The sequence below is a fragment of the Etheostoma spectabile genome, chromosome 2 (genome assembly GCF_008692095.1).
Source record: "Etheostoma spectabile isolate EspeVRDwgs_2016 chromosome 2, UIUC_Espe_1.0, whole genome shotgun sequence".
NCBI lineage: Eukaryota > Metazoa > Chordata > Actinopteri > Perciformes > Percidae > Etheostoma > Etheostoma spectabile.
The window spans coordinates 28,849,752-28,875,660 of NC_045734.1; the positions used below are offsets into that span (position 1 = coordinate 28,849,752).

General features: G+C 39.1%; 1 protein-coding gene across 1 annotated transcript in view; it reads left to right on the top strand.

The window, feature by feature from the left end:
* dnah6 (dynein, axonemal, heavy chain 6) overlaps window positions 1-25,909 on the top strand; it is a 55,420-nt gene that overhangs the window by 2,485 nt on the left and 27,026 nt on the right. The window contains exons 8-47 of the mRNA XM_032536380.1: window positions 87-189; window positions 305-371; window positions 613-799; window positions 929-1,030; window positions 1,119-1,226; window positions 1,371-1,460; window positions 1,556-1,676; window positions 2,778-2,929; window positions 3,168-3,320; window positions 3,603-3,854; window positions 3,996-4,124; window positions 4,336-4,449; window positions 4,575-4,718; window positions 4,931-5,086; window positions 5,244-5,294; window positions 6,835-6,927; window positions 7,033-7,152; window positions 7,535-7,715; window positions 8,016-8,112; window positions 8,420-8,651; window positions 9,265-9,429; window positions 10,135-10,245; window positions 10,461-10,586; window positions 10,722-10,877; window positions 11,246-11,407; window positions 13,416-13,553; window positions 14,769-14,936; window positions 15,026-15,174; window positions 17,350-17,457; window positions 17,658-17,784; window positions 18,198-18,410; window positions 18,493-18,714; window positions 18,892-19,014; window positions 20,273-20,455; window positions 20,759-20,902; window positions 22,145-22,366; window positions 23,731-23,878; window positions 24,061-24,218; window positions 24,840-24,971; window positions 25,252-25,423. Of these exons, the coding sequence (XP_032392271.1) occupies window positions 87-189; window positions 305-371; window positions 613-799; window positions 929-1,030; window positions 1,119-1,226; window positions 1,371-1,460; window positions 1,556-1,676; window positions 2,778-2,929; window positions 3,168-3,320; window positions 3,603-3,854; window positions 3,996-4,124; window positions 4,336-4,449; window positions 4,575-4,718; window positions 4,931-5,086; window positions 5,244-5,294; window positions 6,835-6,927; window positions 7,033-7,152; window positions 7,535-7,715; window positions 8,016-8,112; window positions 8,420-8,651; window positions 9,265-9,429; window positions 10,135-10,245; window positions 10,461-10,586; window positions 10,722-10,877; window positions 11,246-11,407; window positions 13,416-13,553; window positions 14,769-14,936; window positions 15,026-15,174; window positions 17,350-17,457; window positions 17,658-17,784; window positions 18,198-18,410; window positions 18,493-18,714; window positions 18,892-19,014; window positions 20,273-20,455; window positions 20,759-20,902; window positions 22,145-22,366; window positions 23,731-23,878; window positions 24,061-24,218; window positions 24,840-24,971; window positions 25,252-25,423 (5,779 nt within the window). The remainder of the gene's footprint in view (window positions 1-86; window positions 190-304; window positions 372-612; window positions 800-928; window positions 1,031-1,118; window positions 1,227-1,370; window positions 1,461-1,555; window positions 1,677-2,777; window positions 2,930-3,167; window positions 3,321-3,602; window positions 3,855-3,995; window positions 4,125-4,335; window positions 4,450-4,574; window positions 4,719-4,930; window positions 5,087-5,243; window positions 5,295-6,834; window positions 6,928-7,032; window positions 7,153-7,534; window positions 7,716-8,015; window positions 8,113-8,419; window positions 8,652-9,264; window positions 9,430-10,134; window positions 10,246-10,460; window positions 10,587-10,721; window positions 10,878-11,245; window positions 11,408-13,415; window positions 13,554-14,768; window positions 14,937-15,025; window positions 15,175-17,349; window positions 17,458-17,657; window positions 17,785-18,197; window positions 18,411-18,492; window positions 18,715-18,891; window positions 19,015-20,272; window positions 20,456-20,758; window positions 20,903-22,144; window positions 22,367-23,730; window positions 23,879-24,060; window positions 24,219-24,839; window positions 24,972-25,251; window positions 25,424-25,909) is intronic.

Sequence of the window (25,909 nt, forward strand, 5' to 3'; positions counted from 1 at the left end):
ATTCTACATCCATACAAAAATCGGTGCAAATGTTTGAAGTATGCTTCCTCAGCAGCTCATTGCTCTTATTTGTTCATTATTGTCAGGTGTTGAGTAACTTGAAGAAGTTTCAGGACCTGGTAAAGGAGGTGACAGTTTCTGCATGTAGCAACTACTTGGCGGAACTTGAATCCAGATTTCATAAACCAAGTATGTGCACATTGACCATATGGAGACACCAAAATGTACATACTGTACATAGACAGTACAGCATATCCAGTATTAAAATGTTAGTGATATTGATAGTATTATTTGTCCATTACAGATGAGCAAAAGGACAAGAAAGCTCTTACACGGCTCAACAAGACTTTTCAATCTAGCCGCCTTATCTGGTGGGTCATTTTATTGAACTTGTTTCTCTTAAATTCTCTTTGCTTTTTGTCTCTCTTTGCATTGTGGACATTCCAACTATTTTCTACTATACATGGCATACTGGGACAATTAGTCAATAGAACAGAGCAATTGTTAACACCTTTTCTTCTCATGCTATGATAAGTCAAATAATTGCTAATTATTCAGACACGTCTATCACATTAACCCAGTCCAATCCTCCTCTGTCCCTCACCTACCCAGCTTTATCCGTCTTGTTGACTATTTGGTAGTCAACGCCTTGCACATCTTAGTGGTGAATGTAGTCACAGAACTGCTGGCTGTGCTCCAGGAGCAGTTACGCCAAACGCCTAGCCATGGCATTATTCAGAGCTGGAACCAGCCTGCTGAAGCTGCCACTGACCCTACTGAAGAAGAGACTGATAAGAAGGTAAGTCATTATTATTATTAAATTGTATTGTTCACAGTGAAACCACAATAATTCCTATATCCACCAAATTGAATTTTCAAGCAATCACAGAGCATAATTCAGTTTTGGTTAAGGTTGTGTCTTTGTTAGTCTGTTGAGCCAGAAACTCGCCGTGACCCTCCTATGTTCACCTCTGAGCTGATGCTGGACCCACATGCTTTGACCTACAAACCCTCTGAGGAGAACTTTCAGGTTAGTTTTCTCAAATTGCCTCAAACTAACATTATTTACTACCTATTAAATACCCATCTACAGTATATTATTTTGTTAATTCCTACAGGAGAGTTTTGCAGAGATCATTGGGTGGTTTAAGAAAGCAGTGATGTCAGTCACTACACTTACAGCAGATCCTGATTTGGATTCATTGACAGATCCTGGAGACTATGAGGTAGTAAAAAAATCACCACCTCAACTTGACCACCCTAATGTGTATATTCAGGGTAACTTAGTTGTTCTAAATGCAAATGTTGTTGATATGTCAAAAAAGCTGTACTCAAGTGTATTGTTTTTACATACTTTTGTTAACTTTTAGAAAATGGAAAGTAAATATGAAGAAGGCCCCTGTTTGGAATCTATCATAGAAAATGATGACCACCTTCAAAGTATTATCCAGGACATAAAGGTCAGTTTTTACTTACTGCATAGTTTCTATCTCTGGAGGTTGCTCTTTGTATTTACATTACTGCGTATGATTCGGCTTGAATTCTTTCCCCTCAGGAATCTCTCCAGTTTGCCTTTGACGCAGCAAAAGTGTACTCACACACATTTGAGCGTTTTCGGCTGTTCTATAAAGAGAATGAGAGTCTGGATCTGGATGCAATGCGCCAACAGGATCATGGTGATGTACCATACATCAACATAAACATTACTTTAGTATCAGATCTCACACTCACAGCACAAAGAGCAGTTCAGCTGAGAATAGTGCTTATCTAAGTCTTTGTCCTTTGGTAGCTGTACTGGTATTGGATGCATAGTTTGGGCACATAAAGACATGTAACATTTCTATTGGGAGAAGGGCGGTTCACAACTGAGAGGAAGCTCTCCACTTGCTGTGGCGCACTACTCAAAATTGCTAAAACTTTGACCTTGCTGCTGACCTTTCAGAGTGCAACCAATAAGGTAAAGAGTTAGCCAGAAGCAATGGGGACGTTTACCTACACTGCACTTTGCCTTTTAAGTGCATCTACTATGCTCTGTGCCCTAACTTGCGGCTTTACAGCTGATCATGTGTAGGCAACTTTACATCCGAGATGTGACGAGACATTACCAACCTGTATCACATTCAGACCCAGTACTGTCAGAAAATCAAACCCTACTTTAGTAGACCGTCGCAGTTAGGTTTACTTCATATAGACCACTATTTGCATGTTTTTATCACTTTCACTTTTTGCCAAGAGTGTAGGTAAGATACTGATCTATATGGAATTTTTTAGCCCTTAATTATAAAACTGTTGAGGTTAAAGCATGACGTCCTCAAAGGTTTGAATGAAATACTTACTTCATGTTTGAAGATGGAAGTTTGTTTTTGTATATTGTTTTACCTTTTTTTTAAATTCACCATAAATATTAATCAGTGCTACTGAATGTTGTGTTGACTGAAATTATTACTAGTCTATATAAAACTGTCTGACAGAGCACCTTAAAAACTTCTGGGAAGACTGTTCTGAGAAGGGAGAGGGATAATAGTATTTTCTTTTTTGGATGAGTTAGCAAGTAGTTTCCAAAGATTTAATTTATAATAATTTGTTGTCACAGTGCCTAATCTGTTCATGGGGAAAAACACCTTATACATTTGCTATGCTATGTGTAAATATGTAAATGTAAATATGTTCGCATCTTCCAAAAATGACTGGACTTGGTTACACAAAATAAATAAACTCAAAGCATACAAAATAACAGTTCTTCATGACTGATAGATGTTGACTGCTTTGTCTCACAGGTTTATCCTTTTTTGAAAAAGCACTGGAGTTCTACCATAGGGAGCATAAGGAAGCCTTAGCCATCCAACAGAAGAGACATCTGGGCTTACTGCTTGTGGATAAAACGGAGCTCAAAGAGAAGCTTGTGTCTTCCCCGCTCCGCTGTCTGGAGGTGAGGCCTAGCAATGTGCGAACACTTACTACTGGGATTACACAACTGTTTTTGGTTTAAGAGTAATGATTTGTGTATGGCCATGCGATTTAAACAAAAGGGCAGTGAGGCTATTCAAACCTCACTGAAATCAAAGCATAGGCAATGTCCAGAGCGTAAGTGAGTGAAAACAAATAATGTTACAGTAAAAATGTAAAATGTATTTTAGTCAATACTCTGCTCTGCATCTCTTCTCCAGGTTATCAATGAGATGCTTACCAAGCTTGCTAAGAAGAAGCTAGATGCTGCCATTGCTGAGGCTTGGGAAGCTCAGTTTAAACTAGAGTTCAGTCCCTCCACCACAGCTGAGTTAGCCAACTACCTCACATTTCTGGATGAGATGAAGGAGAGGGTAAGACAAACATTTCACATTTAAAGCAGTTTCTTTAGCAATCATTAACCATTCAGATGTAGATAAAAAAATGTTTAACAGTATATATTCATCCACCCAGTCTTCTCTCTTCTCTTTTGTCTCCTCATCAATCAATCAATCAATCAATCAAGCAAGCAATAAATCAATCAACCGATCTTTTTCTCATTAAAGACAAATCCAAAGACAAAGCACAATTCAATTTGTTCCTGACATTCTACAACACTGAATTGTTTTTTGCTCTTTTTTTCTCACTTTCTCCAGATTGCGGTGCTTGAGGGGGAGCAGGAGACAATATGTCAGATGTACAGTTTGATTGACATGTACTCAGTTCCTACGCTACCTGAGGATCTGATTATTTTCGCCACCTTGCAACCCACCATTAGCTCATTGCACAGCATTATTGATGAGGCAGCAGCAGAGAGGCAGTCCAACATAGACAAGCTGTGCAGCTCACTGCAAAAGGACATCCAGAATCTGAACCGCGACGTTGTACAGGTCATGTTTAAGTCACAGGTATGTGGAGGAGTTTTATTTTTTTTCTATTAACCATATTTTGGTCGGGTGTTATTAATGCTGAGCCTTGTTTTTCAAGGTGCCTCTATGTATGTCTTTGCTCTATTTTTACTTGTTTGCCTTGTGGATTTTCCTGCGTAGGATCCACAAATTCTAGACATGAGTGCAGATCCTTCCCAAGTACGTCTGCTGCTAGGCGAGATCCAGATTTCCATAGACGAGCTGCAGGCCCAGGCCTCTACCTATACCTCCTACCAAAAGAAATTCAAGGTGCTGTGATTCTTTAGATCCTTTCAGTAATTCCAAAATGATTCTTTCAACAACAACAAAATCAAGTCATAACAATCTTTTTGTGTTGGAAAACTTGGTCCAAAGCAGAAATGTTATTATTAATTTACATTTATTTTAAACTTTACCAAGAAACAACCCAACCAAATCCAACCCAAAGTAGTTTTTACTCTTTACCTTCTGATGAATAAAGGTGGAGGAGACCAAATTTACCGTCTTGACGGAGTTCATTGCAGAGTTTAGGCTGAAGAAGCTGCTTTGGGACTCTTTAGAGGAATGGGACTCATTATCAGATGGATGGACGCAGGTGAGGTGTACTTAGAATATTATATGTGAAGGCCTGAACGCATCAACTGTATATACATACACATGTAAACTGCTCTTCATGTCTTCTAAGCTTGACTGTGTCTTGTCATGTTCATCTATCACCAGAGTACACTTGGCCAACTGGACCTGGAGCAGCTCAGCTCACAGGTTACCAAATATAGCAAATATGTCAACCAGCTGGAGAAGGGTCTGCCACGTAACAATGTAGTGCAGAGTCTTAAGGACAAGGTGGAAGTCATGAAGCTGAGGGTGAGTTGGACAAATGTTCCTGTAGTGACTGACGTGTGTGTAATGCGTGCAGTGTGTGGGGTCAATACAACAAAAAAAATGTTACCACAAATCTCTTTTTGAAACAATGCCACATTAAAATATAGACAGCACACACAAGTAGGGATTTAGCCAGTTTGTCCTTGACTTCAGCTTTGTGACCTAATCTAAAAAATACTTGTGGTTTTCTTCAGCTTCCTGTGATCACTGATCTACGTAACCCATGTATGAAACCAGAGCACTGGAAGACTCTAGAGTCTGTTGTGGGGGCCTCCCTGAATGTGGAGGAACTTACTGTGGCTGTTTTGGAGGAGCTCAATGTCTTCACCTATGGTGTGAACATACAGGAGGTAACACTTTAATACAGGTTACATTATGAGCTTGTCTTGCTTGCTATATTGCTTGCTTGCTCAAAATAAGGTAAATGATAAAAGTACACATGCTTGTTATACTTAATATCTTTAAGTCTGACCTGGAAACAGGACTAACACAACCTGTGACTTTTAGGTGTCAGGACAGGCTTCAGGAGAAGCATCAGTGGAGAACGTTATTACAAAGGTGCGTGAAAAGGGAACTATGAATATGTATACAGCGCTTATGTCTATCTATATCTACTGGAGAAACTTCAGTGGAGTTGTACTCTAACTTCCTGTCTTTTGAATATGAGTTGCTTTTTCATCCCAATTTGATGACTCTTATTGTCTGACTCAACAATCATATCATCTGTGTGATGCACTGATGGTTGCAACATAGTTTTAATTTGGTATAAGGATATAGTAGAGGCTGACACGGATTATAGCCAATTAAAATCAGTTCCTCTGGTCCAATGTTAAAGCAAGACTCTCTGCTATAGCAGACTGACAGTTTTGTAATGAGGACGAGAGCCCAGACAGGCCTCTCTCAAGAGGACGCTAATGTTCCAGGATGTGCAGAGTTGCATAAAGTTGTTCAGCAACAGTATGTTGCCTGATTAACTGACTGATTAATTTAGTTTTGTTTTTAAAAGAATATTTTGGATAAATGCTTATTTGCTTTCTTGTTTAGTCGGATGAGAAGATTGATACCACTCTTTGTCAATGGTATCACTCATCTCATCTCACTAACAGGACAACGGATATGCATATTTAAAAATTGCCAACGTGTCCCATTACATTGAATTTATGTCTGAGACAATGAGAGCCTGATCACCATGTTTGCCATAAATATACTGTATATGGTTTTATTTACTTTCATTTTAGTAATATGCTCAATTTGAATGGAATGTGCAGCAAGCAAGTAACTTTTACTGGAGGGATGAGTTGTAATGTAGTTGAGTTAAACATCTATGTGGCAAGTTCATACAAAAGCTGACAGTTATGCTTGCAGGGTACAGTTGTCACTGGAGTAGCGCTGCACGATATGAGGAAAATATCTAATTGAGATTATCTTGACTGAAATTGCGATTGCAAAGTGATTCACGGTATTGGAGGAAATGTTCATTTTTGTATCATTATCATTTTCATTGAAAAATATTAAAATTAAAACAATTATAGTGGGATTTTTGCGAGGATCTGTACCAAAGAAAGATGTTTTCTTTAGTCCGTAAGATATGATTTGTAGGCCAGGACGTCTCTGCAGCACGACAACACTTTCAGAATGGTAAGACATGTGTTGCCTTTAACAAATATTGCTCCTCCCCCTGCAATTTAGCTATTGCACTAGTCCGAATTGTGATTTTGATACAATTGTGAAAATTGTGGAGCTCTACTCTGGTGCAGGGCTGCAACTAACAATTTCATAATTAATCCATAATCATTTATTCTATAAAATGTTTTTAAAAAGTGAAAAAATGACATTTACAATTTCACGGTTGAATTGCAGTCCAAAACATTAAGGTATTCCATTTTAATTTTTTTATTTAGAAAAACAATTAGAAATTCTGAAACCATTTTTGCTTGACTGAAACATTCATTTGATTATCAAAAGAGTTGTCATCTAATTTGTAATGGGTAGACAAATCGGTTAATCAACTAATTATTGCAGTTCTAGTCTGGAGTTGTCCGCAATTTGTATTTAATACTTTAACTTTAACCTTCTGCCTTCTTAATGAGCCATGCAGGTGGAGGACGTGTGGAAGACCACAGAGTTTACTGTGCTGTCTCACGGTGACTCCAAAGAGGTCTTCATCTTGGGAGGAACAGAAGAGATCCAGGTGGTAACATGGAGCAGAAACACTCTGAGGCACAGGTCTGTTGTAGCTCAATAGTATTGTTTTATTACAACTAATTGCATGTTTCCATGTTTGTTTACTGTTAAGGTACTCTTGGATGACAGCATTATCAATGTGGGCACGGTGGCATCTTCTCGCTATGTAACTCCCATCAAGTCCAAGGTGGACAAATTGCTGAGACAGCTGACCCTCTTTAACCAAACACTGGTAAAGGCAGAGAGAAGAATAGCACAGATATTTCAGTTGGCTCTAAGCGACTCTTCTCAAGACATTAAAAGGTTCTCTACATGCTAAATGCAGATTTTGACTTTGGATTTGGCTTCAAATGTTACACAGTAGCTCTCCCTAGTGGCTACAAACAGAAGCCAAACTGCTTGCAAAATAAATTCTCATTTTTAATGTTTATTTAGGGCTATATACTGGTTAATGTAAGAAAATACTAACTGCATCACATCTGAGACTGCAGTTTATTCACACTATTCACTTTGCTTTACTGCTTTAATTCTCTTTCCACTCACATTGTTCCCACTGCCTTCCCCCCTCCTCAATTTCTTTCTTTTCCCTCTTTTCTTTCTATCCTCCTTGCCAGGATGAGTGGCTTACGTGCCAGAGGAGCTGGCTATACCTAGAGAGTATTTTCTTGGCACCAGACATCAAGAGGCAGCTGCCTGCTGAGTCCAAGATGTTTCTAAAGGTGGACAAGTCCTGGAAGGAGATCATGGCAAGGGTCAATAAGATGCCCAATGCCCTTAAAGCAGCCACACACCATGGTATTTAGCCACAGAGCATTGATGGGAAAAATAGACAAGAAAACATGTACAGTGGGGCTTTAAAGTTTGGGCTCTCCAGGTCAAAATTTGTATGATGGAAATAAAATCTAACTTTTTGTGACATATTATACGAATGTCTAATCTGTCATTTGATGCCTTTTGGAGATCTTTCCATCTTTTCTTGGCTTCCTTATGCACATTAATAAAAATTTTTTACCTGGTTCCTAAACATTCAAGCCCCAATGTAAATGCAGAGACAGAAAGACCAACCAAACATGCACATGTTTTTGTTCTACACAGATCTTTTGGAGACTTTTCAGCACAACAACACTCTTTTGGATGAGATACAGAAGTGTCTGGAAGACTACCTGGAATCCAAGAGAGTCATCTTCCCTAGGTACACAGATGCTTGGTTTGTTACATATTGAAAAAACACATTTTTACCTTATACTTCATCCTCTTTGTCTTACTAAACTTGTTGCATGTTTTTACTTTATTTTCTGAGAAGTTTTCCTGTGCACTTAGCTTCATTTTAAATGTAAGGCTATTTAATACATAGTGTGGTGCTCTGCATTTTCTCCCTTGACAGGCAGTTGTTACTCAAAACAGCTCTCCCCAGTGTATACTGAGTGATAAACATTATGATGTGGATGCTGATGTGTTGTGTTAAGTACTCTGATAAGTCCTCTATCTGTCCCTCACAGGTTCTACTTCTTATCTAATGATGAGCTGCTAAAGATATTGGCCCAGACAAGAAACCCACAGGCAGTGCAGCCCCACCTTAGGAAGTGTTTTGATGCCATTACACGGCTAGAGTTTTCTGTGCTGTCTGAACAATCTTCTGGGGCCAATACAGAAAGTGTGCTGGATACTAAAGAACAGGAGACCGTCTATAGCAAAGACATTCTGTACATGGTTTCTCCTGAGGGAGAGAAGGTCAGGTTTGAGTAGCATCAACACCTTTGGTCAACATAATCAGTTTTATTCTACCTGTTATTATATTGTTTCAGTTATTGCTGAGAATGAGAGTGAAAAAATAACTTCCTTACTGTATAAACAATAACAATTAGTTCACCCTGTCAGCCAATCTGGAATTATAAATAAATAAAATACCACTCTTCTCCTACTTAGTAACCTTAAGTAAGTGCAAGAATAACTTTTTTTTAATTTTAAATAGTTAAGTAATAATAGGAATGTTTAGAAACTACACGTGTTTAGAATTTGTTGCTTTGAGGATTTAGGAATTTGATTGGTCTTGTACTCAGACTTCAGTACAGTCTGCTAGCTTTTTCTGCTCTGGCTTCAGGTTTCTTTATACCAGCTGAAGACCAGCCCCTTTTCATCAAACCACAGCAATCATTGTGGTATAATTAATTGTGTTTGAAATTTCATATTGTGCCAAAAGGATGATAACCACATTTTGAGTGCAGTGGCAATGAAGGTTGTGAGAATTAATACAGAGGAATCACACTGAACCCTTAATAAAAAAAGACAAGACAAATAGTTATTTCCTTAACTGTAACTGATTTTGTCCTGTGTGTAACTGTAGGTGGGTTTGACTAAAGGTCTGAAGGCACAAGGCAACGTGGAGGATTGGCTTTGCAAGGTGGAGGAGGCAATGTATGCCTCACTGCGACGCCTCAGCAAGGCTGCCATTGCTGACTACCAGGTGAAGCCTAGAGAGGAATGGGTGGTGGCTGGACATTCATCACAGGTATGCACCAACACACACACATGCTCATGCTCACACTCACACACACATGTTTAAAGGTCCCATGGCATAACAAATTTCACTTTATGACGGTTAATATGCGTATCCCCAGCCTGCCTATGGTCCCCCAGTGGTTAGAAATGGTGATAGGTGTAAGCCAAGCCCTGGGTATCCTGCTCTGCCTTTGAAAAAATGAAAGCTCCGATAGGCCAATCTGGAATCTTACCCCTAATGACCTCATAAGGTTACCTCCCCTTTCTCTGCGTTGCCTGCCCAGAAAATTTTAAATTAATTCTCTCTCCTCCTCAAAAGCTTCAGACTCAAAAATGGCACATACTAAGGTAAGAACATTGTGGGACTGGCTCTAGTGGCTGTAATTCTGCACCAAGGCTGCATTTTGGGAAGGAGATTTCCGATATGGCATTGGGGGACCACTAAGGTCTATATAAAAGCATCCAAATAGCACCATGTCATGGGACCTTTAAGTAACAGACCTTTGCACTATAGTTCCTATAGTTTTAAACTCTGGTTTTCCATGTAAAAAATGTCTAGACATCTTCACACGTAGTTACCAGTCCATTTTATTTTTATACTTATTTTTTCTAACCATATTGTAATTCTCTGATTGCTCACTTGCAGGAGCTGACCAAGACTTTAAAATTATTGCTATTGTCTCAAGCTTTCTGTTTCTGTGTGTGTGTATACCAGGTGGTGCTGACTATCTCCCAGATGATGTGGTGCAGGGACATGGATGCCTGTCTGGAGGGAGACCATGACCGCTTTGCTGCCCTGCAAGAATTTGAACTCACTAGCATTGATGTAAACCACACTAATTACTTTACTGCTAGCTTTTTCTGGAAATGTCGGGTTAAAAACAACAAAACAAATCTACACGTGGTTGCCCATGTGTTGTTACTTTATAAACTCAACTTAACCCATGTTAAACTGTGTGTGTGTGTGTGTGTGTGTGTGTGTGTGTGTGTGTGTGTGTGTGTGTGTGTGTGTGTGTGTGTGTGTGTGTTACTTCGTTCCAGAGGCTAAATGCCCTAGCGACATTGGTACGAGGGCACCTGCCTACTTTACACCGTAATATCATTACTGCCCTTATCACCATTGATGTCCATGCAAGAGACATTGTCACAGATCTAGTCAACCAGAAGGTACAATATCACACACACACAATGTCTGTCCTCGCCTTGGTATAATAGCATTGACTGGGGGTTTTCAGTTAATTAGAAAATGTTTGTATCACCTCACTACCTTAAAGTATTTTCTGCTTCTAACTTATTTTTCAGGTGGACACAAGATCTAACTTTGAATGGCAGAGACAGCTACGCTACTACTGGGACCTGGACCTGGACAACTGTGTAGCCAAAATGGCTCTGTCCACTTACATCTATGGCTATGAATACCTGGGAGCGTGTCCAAGACTAGTTATCACACCACTCACGGTAACACAATAATACCCAAAACCGATACTGATGCACACATGTGTGACTGAGCCTTATCCAGTTCCAACAATAATGTAACCCCTTGTAACACATAAACCTTATTTTTTATTTTGAATGCAACTGCAGGGAACAAGCTTCCACCAGTGGCAGAGCTTCATAAATATTACTTTACTTCATTCAGTTTATTTGTAAACCCTCACACCTGCATGTAAAAGCCACAAACAACCAAGCTACAAAAGTGTATCTAATAGTGCAGCCTATAAAATGTTTATCCCGTAGTAGCTAGAACTGAAAACATGACACAGAAACACAGCATATTGTGTGTGTCATTGGTATTCAAACAGTCCTTTATCTGTCACCCTCCCCAGGACCGCTGCTATCTGTGTCTGATGGGGGCTCTCCAATTAGACCTGGGAGGTGCTCCAGCAGGGCCAGCAGGGACAGGCAAAACAGAAACCACCAAGGACTTGGCTAAGGCCCTGGCCATACAGTGTGTGGTCTTCAACTGCTCTGATGGACTTGACTACAAGGTCAGGCCTGACAAACTGTATTTCACCTATAACACACATCCTTTTACAATTTTTGTTTCTCATGCTTACTTGTTTGTCCACTCAGTTCTTTATTTAGTTAATCATTTATTTCTTCCCCTGCACCTCTTCCTCTACATTTGCCCTTATCCTCCTTTTGTTTCCAATTACTCCAAGTAACTATTTCAATTAGCTCTGGAAAGCTCTGTGTCACTCTGGCTGTACTTACTAAGTAACACCGTTAGATGGCACTATTGTGAAAGCATTCAAGTGCCGGTGCCAGTGAAAGCATAGATGCACTGGACAGAGCCTTTAATGTTATGTGTAACTGAAATATTGTAGCTGTTTGACAAAAATAAGAATTGCATGTGATAGTATGATACGGATCATACTGTATCTAGCTTATAACAACCTTAAATGTATTATTTCTGTGTGTATTTCTTTCATTAATGATCTAGTAAAAAGCACATCCTGTGATCCAAATCTAAACAAAAAGGGATGCCTCAACAAGTTGTTTGGGTGACAAACTTTTCTTTAAGTATGATCATTTGACAAACACAATGCTGATATTTCATCCAAAGCAACCTTCAATTATATACAAAAATATATCTGTACTTTGTAAAGGGCCAAACTCCAGGTTGGGCCTTTATCCTTAACACACACCATACGTTTCATTTTAATGCTAGTTACTTTGCCTTGCAGAGCAGCGAGGTTAGAGTCATTACAGCTGGAATGACAGTGGCACTGGCATGACAGCTGGAAGCCGTTCTCCCTGTCTGCTGGAGTTTGTTATTCATAGCGGACACCTGTGTGTAAGAGTGGTACAGAGCTATAATTTAGCTGGGCTAGAATCGCAGCACTTTGTGGTTTTATGTATTAGTGCTTCATTCAGCTCTACTCCAGCCACTGTGGCTAAACAACATTTAACTGTAACATTTAATTCCCCTGGCCATTGTCCATAAGATATTAATGAAGTTTGAAGTGTGTTTTGTGTCACCCATGGAAGTGGTGCAATTCACACAACATAATGCAACTGTAATGACATTTACTCATACTCTCTCCTGCAGCTGCAAACATACATTTCATTTGCTATTTATTTTTCCCAAGCTGATTTTAAAGGGGTACTATGTGTGGCAATGTAATTATTAAAATATGATTATTATTAACTTATATAACTTATTCTTAAAGTTCTATACTTCACTTTATTTGTGGTGAGAAAAGATGTACTAATGAACTCCGCTTTAATCAGAAATAATTTACAGTAAATTAAATGTAAAAAATGAAATGTAAAAACAAATAATATAAATATAAGCATACTGTAGTTATTTTTATTATAGTTTTGTGAATGTAATTAAATAATTTAATTTAATCTTTTTTCTTTCTCTCTCTCTCTCTGCCCCCTAACATTGTCCCTAAATCATGTAAATAGCTAGTTTACTGTATATGGGCAAATGTCTCATTTTGTACAGGAAGGTAATGAATGAGTGAATTTGATGTGTAATCTTAAATTACAGCGACAGTCTCACAGGACCTTAATTAACTTTATGAAACAATTCCTAACCCTTGTATGGTATTCGGGTCAAATTGACCCAAATCAACGGCCTTACCTCATTTTCTGTGATAAACATGTAGTACTTTCTCAATTCAGAAAATTATTCTGGATGTGACCACTTATGTTTTTTTTATTGGATTTTTAACATGAATTATAACCTTACGACAAAAAAGGATTTGTGTTCTAGTAGAGAGTGATTGCATTCCCTAAGAATATGTTATCTCAATTGTTTGAAATTGAGATAAAGACAATATTTGTTAATAGATTATGAAGTAAAATTTTATTTCAGAATTGTTTTTTAAAACCCCAAATAAGTCCTGGGTCAATCTGACCCGAGGGATACAAGAGGGTCCCGAAAGTGAAGTCAACACAAGGGTTAAAAATAGAAGTAGAAATGACGAGCCAGACCTGCACCCGTGATATTTCTTTCTCTTATGTTGTCACACTTCTCTCTTCAAGATGATGGGGCGCTTCTTCAGTGGGCTCGCTCAGTCAGGTGCTTGGTGTTGTTTTGACGAGTTTAACCGAATCGACATCGAAGTGTTGTCTGTCATCGCTCAGCAGCTCATAACCATACGAAACGCCAAAGCGGAAAAGGTACACCCACACACACATACAACACTACTTTTGCATTGTTCCCAAGACACTTATATTGGCAAAGAACATTGCAACACTGTCCTAAAAATTCTAAGTAATACCAAGTGATAATCCCTCAGTTCTCAAGATGAAGTCAGTTGATGATTAGACAACTGAGTCTACTGTACCAATGTGCTGATGGTTTCCAGTTGTCACTGTCAAAACTAAATATCTAGCTTCATATTTATGTCTGGACAGTAGGACCAGCACAACAACATCACAACTCTGTCCCTCTGTCGCTTTGTCACTAACTGATGGCGTTCCGCTATTGGTCGTAATAAGTGTAATGACGTCATTGTTGGTGTTTCCCCATTGGCCATGGCCCTTTCATTTTGTTGGCACGACAGAAGGGTAAAACTAACCTGTCTCACAAACCTAGCTCACGTTCCCTATTAGTGGGTGAACAATCCAACGCTTGGTGAATTCTGCTTCACAATGATAGTAAGAGCCAAAATTTCTATTATCTCCCATCAATCAGCTGGGAGCTCAATAGCATCAAGCAGCTCAATACACTGTGGATTTTAACTGTTTTGGGCTTAGTAGTAGCACAAGCAAAGTAGGCTACATGCAGATGTACAACTCACCACCATGTGTGCGTGTGTGTGTCTGCCTGCTTCCTTCTGTTGTTCTTTCTTCTTATAAAAATAAATGTGTGGAACAAGTACACTTACATAAGAAGATGGAAAAAAAGATGAAAAAAAAACAATCACAAACAGCAGTGACACTCAGCTATTTCTAAATAAATATAGTATGGGCTATGCTGATTTTTCATCATGTAAAAATCAGGGAAATTGGGGAAAGGGGCAGGAAATTAAAAACGGTTGGCAAGCAAGGCATGCATATTTGATCAATTATCAGTATCAGATCATTACTATTCTATTGACTATGTCTTCTATATGGTTTAAATTGGATTATCAACAGGTTTTCTTGCAAGATTCGCCTGCACCTTGTGGAACACAGCAAAGTGAAAAATGAAAAAGCTGCGATAGCTTGCTCAACATGGGTGCAAAATGGAAGTGGGTAGCGCTTCAGCAATCTGTGTAAACCCGGTGAAAGAAAAACTACTAGTTAATTAGGTCCATACATCTCACCACATGCAGACTTTACATGCTTGTGTAGACATCACACGCACACATAAACAGGAGCATCTCACATCTAACACTCTGTGTTTTGCAGCTGTCAAGGTTTCAGTTTGAGGGCCGGGAGATCAAGCTGGTGATGACGTGTGCTGCATTCATCACCATGAACCCAGGCTATGCTGGAAGAACAGAGCTACCCGACAACCTTAAAGCTCTCTTTAGACCCATAGCCATGATGGTGCCAAACTACGCACTTATTGCTGAGGTAACTAGGTTGACATAGGTTCTAGAGTGCTTGCTTATTTTCCTCTTCATATCTTTAATCGTTGCTTTTTTTGCTCTCCCATCCTTCAGGTGATTTTGTACTCAGAAGGATTCCAGTCCAGTAAGACTCTAGCGAGGAAAATGACCCAGATGTACAAGCTGTGCTCTGAGCAGTTGTCTCAGCAGGACCACTACGACTTTGGCATGAGAGCGGTCAAGTCTGTCCTGGTCATGGCTGGGTCAGAGCAACACACTCACGCACACACTGACACACATGTGCATTCATATAGAGACAAACATTTACCTTTTCACGTATGTCCCTAAGGACCATTTTGACTTTAGCATTCTTGCAGAAATACCTGCATACAGTTCCTTGTGAAAGTATTTGGCCCCCTTGAACTTTGACCTTTTTGCCACATTTCAGGCTTTAAACATATAGATATAAAAACAATCATGAAGTGAAACGAAATGTATTGGATATTTTAAACTTTAACAAATAAAAAACTGAAAAATTAGGCGTGCAAAATTATTCAGCCCTCTTAAGTTAATACTTTGTAGCGCCACCTTTTGCTGCGATTACAGCTGTAAGTCGCTTGGGGTATGTCAGTTTTACACATTGAGAGACTGAAATTCTTGCCCATTCCTCCTTGCAAAACAGCTGGAGCTCAGTGAGGTTGGATGGAGAGCGTTTGTGAACGGCAGTTTTCAGTTCTTTCCACAGATTCTCAATTGGATTCAGGTCTGGACTTTGACTTGGCCAGTCTAACACCTGGAAATGTTTATTTGTGAACCATTCCTTTGTAGATTTTGCTTTATGTTTTGGATCATTGTCTTGTTGGAAGACAAATCTCCGTCCCCTCTTGGGATGTTTAAAGCTTGGGAAATCTTTGTGGATCCAAATCTGGCTTTAAACTTCTCCACAACAGTATCTGGGACCTGCCTGGTGTGTTCCTTGTTCTTCATGACGCTCTCTGCGCTTTAAACCTTTGAGACTATCACAGAGCAGGTGCATTTATACGGAGACTTGATTACACACAGGTGGATTCTATTTATCATCATTAGTCATTTAGGTAAACATTGGATCATTCAGAGATCCTCGCTGAACTTCTGGAGAAAGTTTGCTGCACTGAAAGTAAAGGGGCCCAATAATTTTGCACGTCTAATTTTTGAAATATCCAATAAATTTTGTTCCACTTCATAATTGTGTCCCACTTGTTGTTGATACTTCACAAAAAGAATACAGTTTTATATCTTTATGTTTGAAGCCTGAAATGTGGAAAAAGGTTGAATAGTTCTAAAACCTTCGCAAGAAGCTGTATATACACTCAGTATTAAAACGTACACAGTTATATTTTAGTCCATTGCAGAGACGGTCCACATCAGTGAGTTAGGTAGACAAAAGAAAGATTCGGACACAGTAAAAACACAGTTGTTCTTGTTCTTCATGGGTGCATAGATTTGAATAAATTTCCAAGGGAAGAAGAGGGTCTTGAACACACAGATTGCTTTGCAGCCATTAATCAGAGTCAAAATGACTCGTTTTGACTCTGATGAAGACACAGTAGTGCTGAAATGTTCGTCTGTTTGCACAGTTAAAGGCTGCAAATCAATTAGTGCGCTCCTGTTCCCTTAGAGGTTTGCTGTGCTAGAACTGAGAATCACCTGATTCAGTAGCATGCTGGAAGATACACAAAGAAATCTGTTTCAACTAGATGTGAATGGATGCTTTCGTTGTAGTGAAGTCATGCTTTCGCTAGTTGGTTATTAGCTGAAGCTCAGGGAATTGGAATTGGCTTGTGATTCATTGTCTGTCTTTGCCTACATATTACTCCTCTTAGTCTACTTCTTCCACGCTAAGAGCACAGTCATTATCTCCCACTCTAATGTCTCTAATGTTTTTTTACTTTGTTTTTAAATGACAGACTAAATGTGTTGCAAAGATCAAATTGTGCAATATTGAATCATCAATTCTATTATTTAAAAGGGACAACACCCATTAATTAGTCAATAACCAATGATTAATGGATTTGGAGAGGAATTTGATTATTGTGATGTTCCTTAGTTGTGTGGTTATTGTATTCCATATATGGGCTTCTCAAAAGGAAAAAGCTGGCTTTACAAATATTTATTTTTGTACATTGTATTTTACAATCCACTCTTCAATTCCTAATGTTGAAAGTGATTTTCTTGAAATCTCAATGCATTTTTTCTGAAACTGACTAGCAGTTCAATGTAGTTTCTAGTTATCACCATGCAAACTTTGATTGTTCTTGAGTATGACAAAGATGTAGTGAGGTATGAAGAAAATAAAAAAGTCTAATGTAAAGTCTAAATAAAACCGTCTAATGATGTATGCAGTAACAAACTTCACATGAAATGCATATAATTGAACATAAAAATGCATGTTTTCTTAGATCACTAAAGAGACAAAACCCCCATCTCAGTGAGGATGTAGTTCTCATCAGAGCCCTGAGGGATTCCAACCTGCCAAAGTTCCTCACTGATGATACAGTGCTGTTTGGGTAAGCCAATCACACATACACACACACACACACACACACACACACACACACACACACACACACACACACACACCAGATTGCCTACACAAATAAGATGAGTTTCACTGAGAAAAAGGTGTTTTCTATGTTGTTACATGTGAAAACTTTTTTTTTTTATTGCGCACATGTATACTATATGTGTGTTTGTATCATGCCAACAGTGGTATCCTATCTGACCTCTTCCCTGGTGTGATTATTCCCGAGCATGACTACGGTGTGCTGTACACCACCATCCTGGAGTCTCTGGTTAAACGAAACCTACAACCACTGGATAGCATGACCAAGAAGGTACAAGGGCTTAAACATGATGTTCCTTTATTTTGTATTACCTTAGGACTATTTTTACTTCTGTAAAACACTTTGCATGTAATATATACATGTTAAGATAATACTGGTATTATGCTTTAATTTTTCTTTATTTCATCAATGAATACTACTGCTACTACTACTGTATGTGTTAGTTCATCCCATAATTATACAAAATTGTACAATATTGCCAGCCTTGTCTTTTAAAGGGTTGGTTCACATAAATTACAAAAATACAACAAGGTGCAAAAATATAAAATGCAGGTCAATTCAGATGCGTTGTTTGTTTCACTTTGATATAGTATTACACTTGTATGTATTTAGTTTGTTGTGTAAAATGGATCCCTCTTAAAAACATAACCTCATTCCTCTCCATACACTTTTATTCTGACCAGGTGATCCAGCTATATGAAACCATGTTAGTGCGACATGGTGTCATGTTGGTAGGGCCTACTGGTGGAGGTAAGACCACTGTGTACAGCATCCTGGCAGACACACTGGAGACCCTTCAAGGCACGGAGCACAAGGCTAACAACCCCTTCTATCAACATGTCAGGACCTATATTCTCAACCCAAAATCTGTCACCATGGGAGAGCTATATGGAGAGGTACCGCAAACAAGAGAATTCATTTCACAACAGTTTCTTCACTTCTCTCTCCCTACATTTATTATTATCCTTAACCCTTCAGGTTAACACATTAACACTGGAGTGGCGTGACGGACTGATGGCGCTGAGTGTCCGTGATGCAGTCAGCGACACCACTGACGACCACAAGTGGGTGATCTGTGATGGGCCGGTTGACGCCCTCTGGATTGAGAACATGAACACAGTGCTGGATGACAATAAGATGCTCTGTTTGGCTAACAGCGAGCGAATCAAGCTTACTCCATCCATACATATGATGTTTGAGGTTAGAGTTAGAACATTTTGTCCAGTCATTAAGCAGTTTTCAACTCATGTGTTGAAGACAGGTCACACCTGGGTAAACGGCTCAGTCAGTGGCTTTAGTGAATAATTACCTGGTTCTACAGTGTTTTTTGTTCTTAGATCAAATGATTTAGTCTATTTCATTAACTATGGTTTTCAGGTCCAGGACTTGGCTGTAGCATCTCCAGCCACAGTCAGTCGCTGCGGGATGGTATATATTGACCCAAATGAGCTCAAGTGGATGCCCTATGTCCAGACATGGAGCAATGGTCTAGGAACAAAGGTACATACTGTGTCTCTGTCATTCCCAGATGTGTTATGACTGTATGTGATTGCAAAATGCCTTTAAAAAAATCTAAAAGTCTGCTCAGGATCTAATGTATCGTATATTCTTTTTGTGGAACTGTTTGTTCCTGACTATTTGTGCACCGATGAATGAATGGTAATGTGGCTTTTCGGTCATTATAAGCAGAAGAATTATCATAAATGTTGATGGCAGCACATCACATCAATTTATTTTTTATAGCTAGCAACATTAGCCCCTATAGCCTTTTAGGGTTACTTAACAACGCAGTGAGTGGATCATCTCTCTCCTTAATTTTGAACTCTCTCTCTTGTTGTATATCTTTCTGTTTCAGTGTCTAATTGACTGAGACTAGTCTGTTTGTTGTATTTATCTAAAAAACTGTTATTTGTTTTTGCCTGTGTGTCTTTGTGCCTTCTCCTCTTTTCTCTCCACATTTGTCTCCCACCTTTGAGTATTTCAACCTCTCCATTAAGATACTTTAATCCGGTTTGTACCAAGCAACATTTTTGTTGTTGTTTTTTTTTGGGAAAGGAAGTCCTTAGTTTCAGTGTTCCATTCAGCTTTGTTTGGAAAAACTTTGATTACACTTTAAAAAAAATTGTAGAGTTGTTGGAGTCAGAGTTTTTTCAAGTGTTTAATTACTTTTTTATTGATTTTCATTTAACTATTTTAGCTGAGAGAGTGTGTCTCTCTATGTCTCCTGGGGACAGGGAGAGCATTGTCCATACTTTACGTTTTAAATTATGTCTAATTAGTAGCTTGTGTTCAAGAAATAGTTCAACACTTTAGGAAATAATCTTATTCCCTTTCTTGCCCAAAGATAAATGTGAAAATCAATACCACTCAAGACTGAAAACAGCTAGCCTTTCACTTTCTCACTGTTTGAAGATAATAGAGGCCACTGAGCTTTAGAGATGCTGGAAGGCAAATTTTTACCTATGCACAGAGGCAGGGTATATGTAACCCCCTTGCTTTTAGTATCCTAAGCTAAGCTAACCATCCCAGGCTGCGGCTTTTGTATTTCCTGGACAGATATGAGAGTGGTTTCAATTGTCTCATCTAACTCTTGGCAAGAAAATAAATTAACAATTTAGTAAAAATTTCAAAACTATTTAACTGTAACTATATCAAACTAACTACGTTGAATTGATGATTATGTAGATAAACATCTCTTAAAGATTACTTCATAACCTTACACTCATCTGCCTCTGTTCACTCCATGCTGACTCTCTAGCTCCCAGACCCAGTGCGGACATACCTGCTGGAGCTGTTTGAGCAGTATGTGGAGAAGGGTCTTCAGTTTGTGTTGAAGTATTGTACCCAGGCGATGCGACAGGTGGACATCAGTAAAGTCACCACTCTGTGCTCCCTGCTGGAGGCTCTGCTGCTGGGCGAAGGAGGGCCAGACCTGCAAATGGTACATTAAACACAAAATGTAACTGTCACTTTAGTCTATTTTCAGTTCTTTCTACACCAGGACCAGTCTGTGCAAATAAGGACATTTTTGCACAATAACTCAACAATATAATTAAAAACATTCAGTGTTGTTGTGGGTAAGGTCAGATGAAAAAGGCAGGACCTCAAATGTCACCAATACCTTGTTGATGATTGGACACCACAACTGCATACAGTCAATATGGGTGTGTGTACTTAATTTTGAACCATGCTATAACTTACTAACAGAGCTGCTTCCCTTTTTCTGTTTATGTGTTGGTGTCAGGATTCCAAACTTCTTAACAATGTTCTATGTCAGACATTCATATTTTGCTACCTGTGGGCAGTCGGTGGAAACCTGGTCAGTTCTCACTGGGATGCTTTTGACAACTTCATCAAACAGCAGTTTGAAGGAAACAACAATGCTACGGTATATACCTGTGCCCACACCAACTCATACATACAGAGATAGATGGACAGTATTGAGGGCTTTATCACTATACTATATTGTAACATTTGCAGACACTGCATATGATATGTTCACAACACAGCGACATGCATAAAGACAGAAAAGTAAAAGCTTTGTATTACAGGCCCAGTTCTACTGTTAAAACTCTGCCACTCAAGGCATTCTCCCCCCCCCCCCCCATCTGTATTACAGAGTCTAATCCATGTACAACGCATTTGCAGACATTAGCATGAAATATGTGAAAAGGCCTGAAGGTTAGCTGATATTATATTAAATCAAAGTACTTTTGGAATGTATCTCACTAGAGTATAGCTCGTCCTAAAACGGTTATTCCCTATTATATCACTCACTCATGTGAAAAGAAGACATTAAGAAAGATCATCCATATCGTACATCTTTGTAATACTGTAATACTTATAGGTTATAGGGAACATATTGGAAAGGTCAATTGGATAAAAAGTTGAGCTTTGTGCCAGGGTTATAAAATGTGCAAAGATGCATATCATTATTCTACCATGCCAACTTTAAAGAATTTTGAGTAGATGCTGGGGGGCTGATATTTTGAGTCCTGCCGCCTAACAGGAAATGGAGAGTTAATTGTTTGAGAGGATTGTCTTGGCTGGCAGCAGTGGCAGGTGATTGAGGGAATTCCTCAATGACAAAGGCAGAACACAGTTGGGCAGAACATGACTCACTTAACTCAAGGTGGAGTGAGCATGGAAGGAAAGATGTATGAAGGCTTTAGAGTATAATCAGGAACATCTGACATGCTTCCACATTTGTTTGGAGCTAATGTTGCATTTTGTGGTGGTGTTTGTATTTGGGCATTTTAATATCATGTAGCTCAGAGAACTGTTTTGTGTAGGTTTTTGTGTGTTTACCTTGAGATAAAGCCAGTATAGCCAGCTTCCAGCTGTGCAGTTTGAGGGAAAACACACACATGGGCACATGCACACACACTACTAACAGCAGGATTTAGGAAAACAAAGATGGCTGGCACATGACAATACTAATTTACATGTCGCTGGGAAAACTTCCAAAGAGTCACATAACAAATAAATCAAGTCAAATGTGTGGAGGTTTTAAAGCTAATGGCATAATGTCTTACCAAGGCACTTGTCCACATTTTTGTAAACACGCATTGCACTTTATTTATGTATTTTATGTATTTTATGTTGATGTAAATGTATTTGTGCCCTGTAGCTCCCGAGGGATGGTACCTTGTGGAGTTCATACATACCCTTTAACCACAACCGTCTGGAGTCATGGGAAAAGTTAATCCCTTCATTTACATACAACAGGGATCAACCCTTTTTTGAGATGCTAGTCCCCACCACAGACACTGTCCGCTACGGCTACCTGATGGAGAAACTGCTGTCTGTGCGACGTTCTGTACTCTTCACTGGCAGCACTGGAGTGGGGAAGGTAAGGATTCATGGATAAAGGGAAAATGGTAGCAAAACTGTCATCCTGTACTTTAAATTATAGAGCACTGATCTATGGATATATATAGGAATTTAACAAAAGAATCCAGATACAGCGCTGTGTTAATCATTATATGCCCAGTTCAATTTAATTTCAATTTAATTTACATAGCGCAAAATCACAACAGTTATCTCATTGTGCTTTTCATAAAAGAGCACGTCTAGACCTTACTCTGATGTTATTTACAGAAACCCAACAGTTCCCACCAAGAGCAAGCACTAGGACACACAGGCAAGGAAAAACTTCCTTTAAGAGGCGGAAACCTCGAGCAGAGTCATGGCTCAGGGTGGGCTGAGAGAAAGAGACAGAGAGAGACACAGACAGACAGACAGAGACATGGAGAATTGTAGCAGAGGGTGTCAAGCAGGAACATGGAGGCAGCAGGTGACTCCAACCACAGATCCAGAACCAGAAACACCTGCAGGAAGCGATAGGAGGAGAGAGGAGAGGAACGAGAGAGCACAAGACTCCGGGAAAGGGAAAAGGTTGAGTTAGTAACATGCAATGAAGGAATAAAGTTGCATACAGATGGAGAGAAGGAGGAAGAGAGAGGTGCTCAGTGCAGTTGTGTTCTTTAAAGGGGTATCTGCTTTGTATTGCTGGCCTACTACAGCTTACACCTGGGGTCACTTCCCAGTAGTAGTTTTTCTGGCATTACCATGTGTTTCAGAAAATACAGTGTGACCTCCAGTACATAGTACTAATGTACAAGAAGCTCATTATGTTTATTAAAAGGATTAACTCGGAAATTCTGTAAATAAAATTTTTGCATGCTTTTAATAGTTGGCTCTTTGCTTGAGGTTAGATCTTGTCTTGTGAGTCAATGTGTACTGTAGATGGCACCTGGTAGTCTACACCCACCTTCCTGATTAAATTTGTACACACACAAAAAGCATTAATACAGTCAAACCCATACATACTGCACCTATTCAGGTAAACTTTAAGTACAAGAATTACAGTGGTTGGAGAGATAATTGCAAAATCCATATGAAATACCCCCAAAATGAATGACTATTGAATCAGAATCAGAATCAGAATCAGCTTTATTGACCAGGTATGAAGACACATACGAGGAATTTTCCTTTGGAGCATAGTTGCTCACAATGTGCTTACACATTCAAAACAAACAACCCAACAAACAATATATACACACTAATATATATACTCTAAGCAGAAACAACTATTGTCTACTACTGTCTACTGTAAGGCGGATTTGGCTTGCCTAACCATTAATCCTCAAGTTTGGAAGAAAGAAAGAAATTGTCAATGTTTTTAAATTGTTTGAATGTGTTTGTCCCTGACAGTCAGTGGTTGCTCGGGGCCTACTTAACAGTATCCAGGCAAAAGCAGGATATGTCCCTGTCTACATCAACTTCTCGGCACAGACCACCTCCGCCCGCACGCAGGAGATCATTGAGTCCAAACTGGAGAAAAAGAGAAAAAACATTATGGGTATTGGCTTACAGTTGCATTTCCACATGCATGCAACCGTCTTTAAATGAGACAGTTTATCTGTTCTTCTAACCATTCAGTTTTTGATATCATACAGACAGTATCATCCTTTTGTATGCATCTCTACGTCCTCTAACCTTTTTCTCCTTCTCTCCTTATCCTTTTCATTTCCCTCCCTGTAGGTGCTCCTGGTAACAAGAAGTTAGTGGTCTTTGTTGATGACCTGAATATGCCTAAACTCGACAGTTATGGCTCTCAGCCCCCTATAGAACTCCTCCGCCAGTTCCAGGACTTTTCTGGCTTCTATGACAGAAATAAGTTCTTCTGGAAGGAGATTCAGGTATGAATGTATAGAAATAAAATGAGCTACATTGTAATAACACATTTGACAGCTATGATTATGTATGTGCATATATCTTGGAGTTCAGCAGATAGCTGTTTTAGTGACTTGTGTGGCTGTCCATTTTATAAATCTACAAACAGACAAGTAAACATGCCTTTCTGTATTCAGTTGGAACAGTTTTAGTTTTAGATTGAGCATGTTTAACATTTACACATTTTGGCAACGAGGTGTTTGTTGTTTTTGCACAGTCAGCATCAACATAATTTCATTTGAACTTTTATTAAGGTTAGTCCATTTATATAAGAAACCCATTCATCATGTGTGTGTGTGTATTTGACACACATATTAACCTTATGGATTTTTTTATCTAAAGAAATGCTAATATAGTCATACGTAACTATCTACAGCTTTTCATTTGCTAGAATATCAGACTTGAGAGCAGTATAATTATTGGTATTGTTAACACATCAGATTGGTTTACGGGTGTCATTTTCTTTTGTTTAAATGAAATATGTGTACCTGATGTAGACATCTGATGAAGTGTTTGATGGGACACGTGCTTAGCTTTTCTCTCTTTTCCATTTCTTTCTCCACTCCTCCTTTCTACCTCTCCTCCAGGAAATGACCATTGTCGCAGCGTGTGCTCCTCCAGGAGGGGGGCGCAATCCGGTGACCCCCCGATTTATCCGCCACTTCAGCATGCTGTGTCTTCCCACACCCTCAGATCAAAGTCTCAAGCAGATCTTCAAAGTGAGGAGACACACATAGACAGACACCTTCAAAGAATGTGACTACATTTAATGTTGAAAAAAACATCATAATCGTAATAAATGATTTTGTTCTTACTGGTTTAGGGGAAATATTATGTAGCCAGAAGGTATAATGTTCATTCCCTTATCTCTATAATATCTGACTCTTGTTCTCTCACTCTCTCTCATTTCTCCATCTCACCCTCTCTCCACTGTTAATCACACTTACTTCCTTCTTTTAATGCTTGTCATTATCTCTTTCCCTCCCAACCTTACTTCAGGCCATCCTGAGCGGTTTCTTTAGTGAGTTTTCCCAGGAAGTAAAGGATTGTGCCGATCAGATTGTTGATGCATCTGTGGAGATATACAACCGCTTGAGTGTAGATCTGCTGCCCACTCCTGCTAAGTCCCACTATGTCTTCAATCTCCGGGACCTCTCCAAGTGCTTCCAAGGTGAGACATGCTGTGACAGACAAGCACACATTCAGATCAGCTCATTGGACACCCAGGGCTCCACAAAGAGTTGTCACAACTGTTAGTGACTAACAGCCTAGAGCTAAGTTCAAGGGCTGGGTAGTTGTGGATACCTTTTGCAGAATTTACATCTCTTTTGTTTAATTTCAGAAACAGAAACACAAATATGAGTGAGAAAGCATAACATGCATACCACTGAAACCAAGGCTGAGATTTACAGGTAGTATCATGTATCCAGATCTGTCCAATTTTTCTGCCTTTTGAATGGCCACTTGGAATTGGACTTTGAAATTGGATCAGTGTGTTGTTATTGGTTGAAACTTGTATTTCCAGTCACTGGGGATTGGATCAGTCAGTATGCATTTTAATGTTTAAGGCATTCAGCATGTACTCTCTCTCTTTTTCTCAACAGCACAAACTAAACTGTAGCTTTGCTGAAAGAGACTTACAGATACAGAGAGTGTC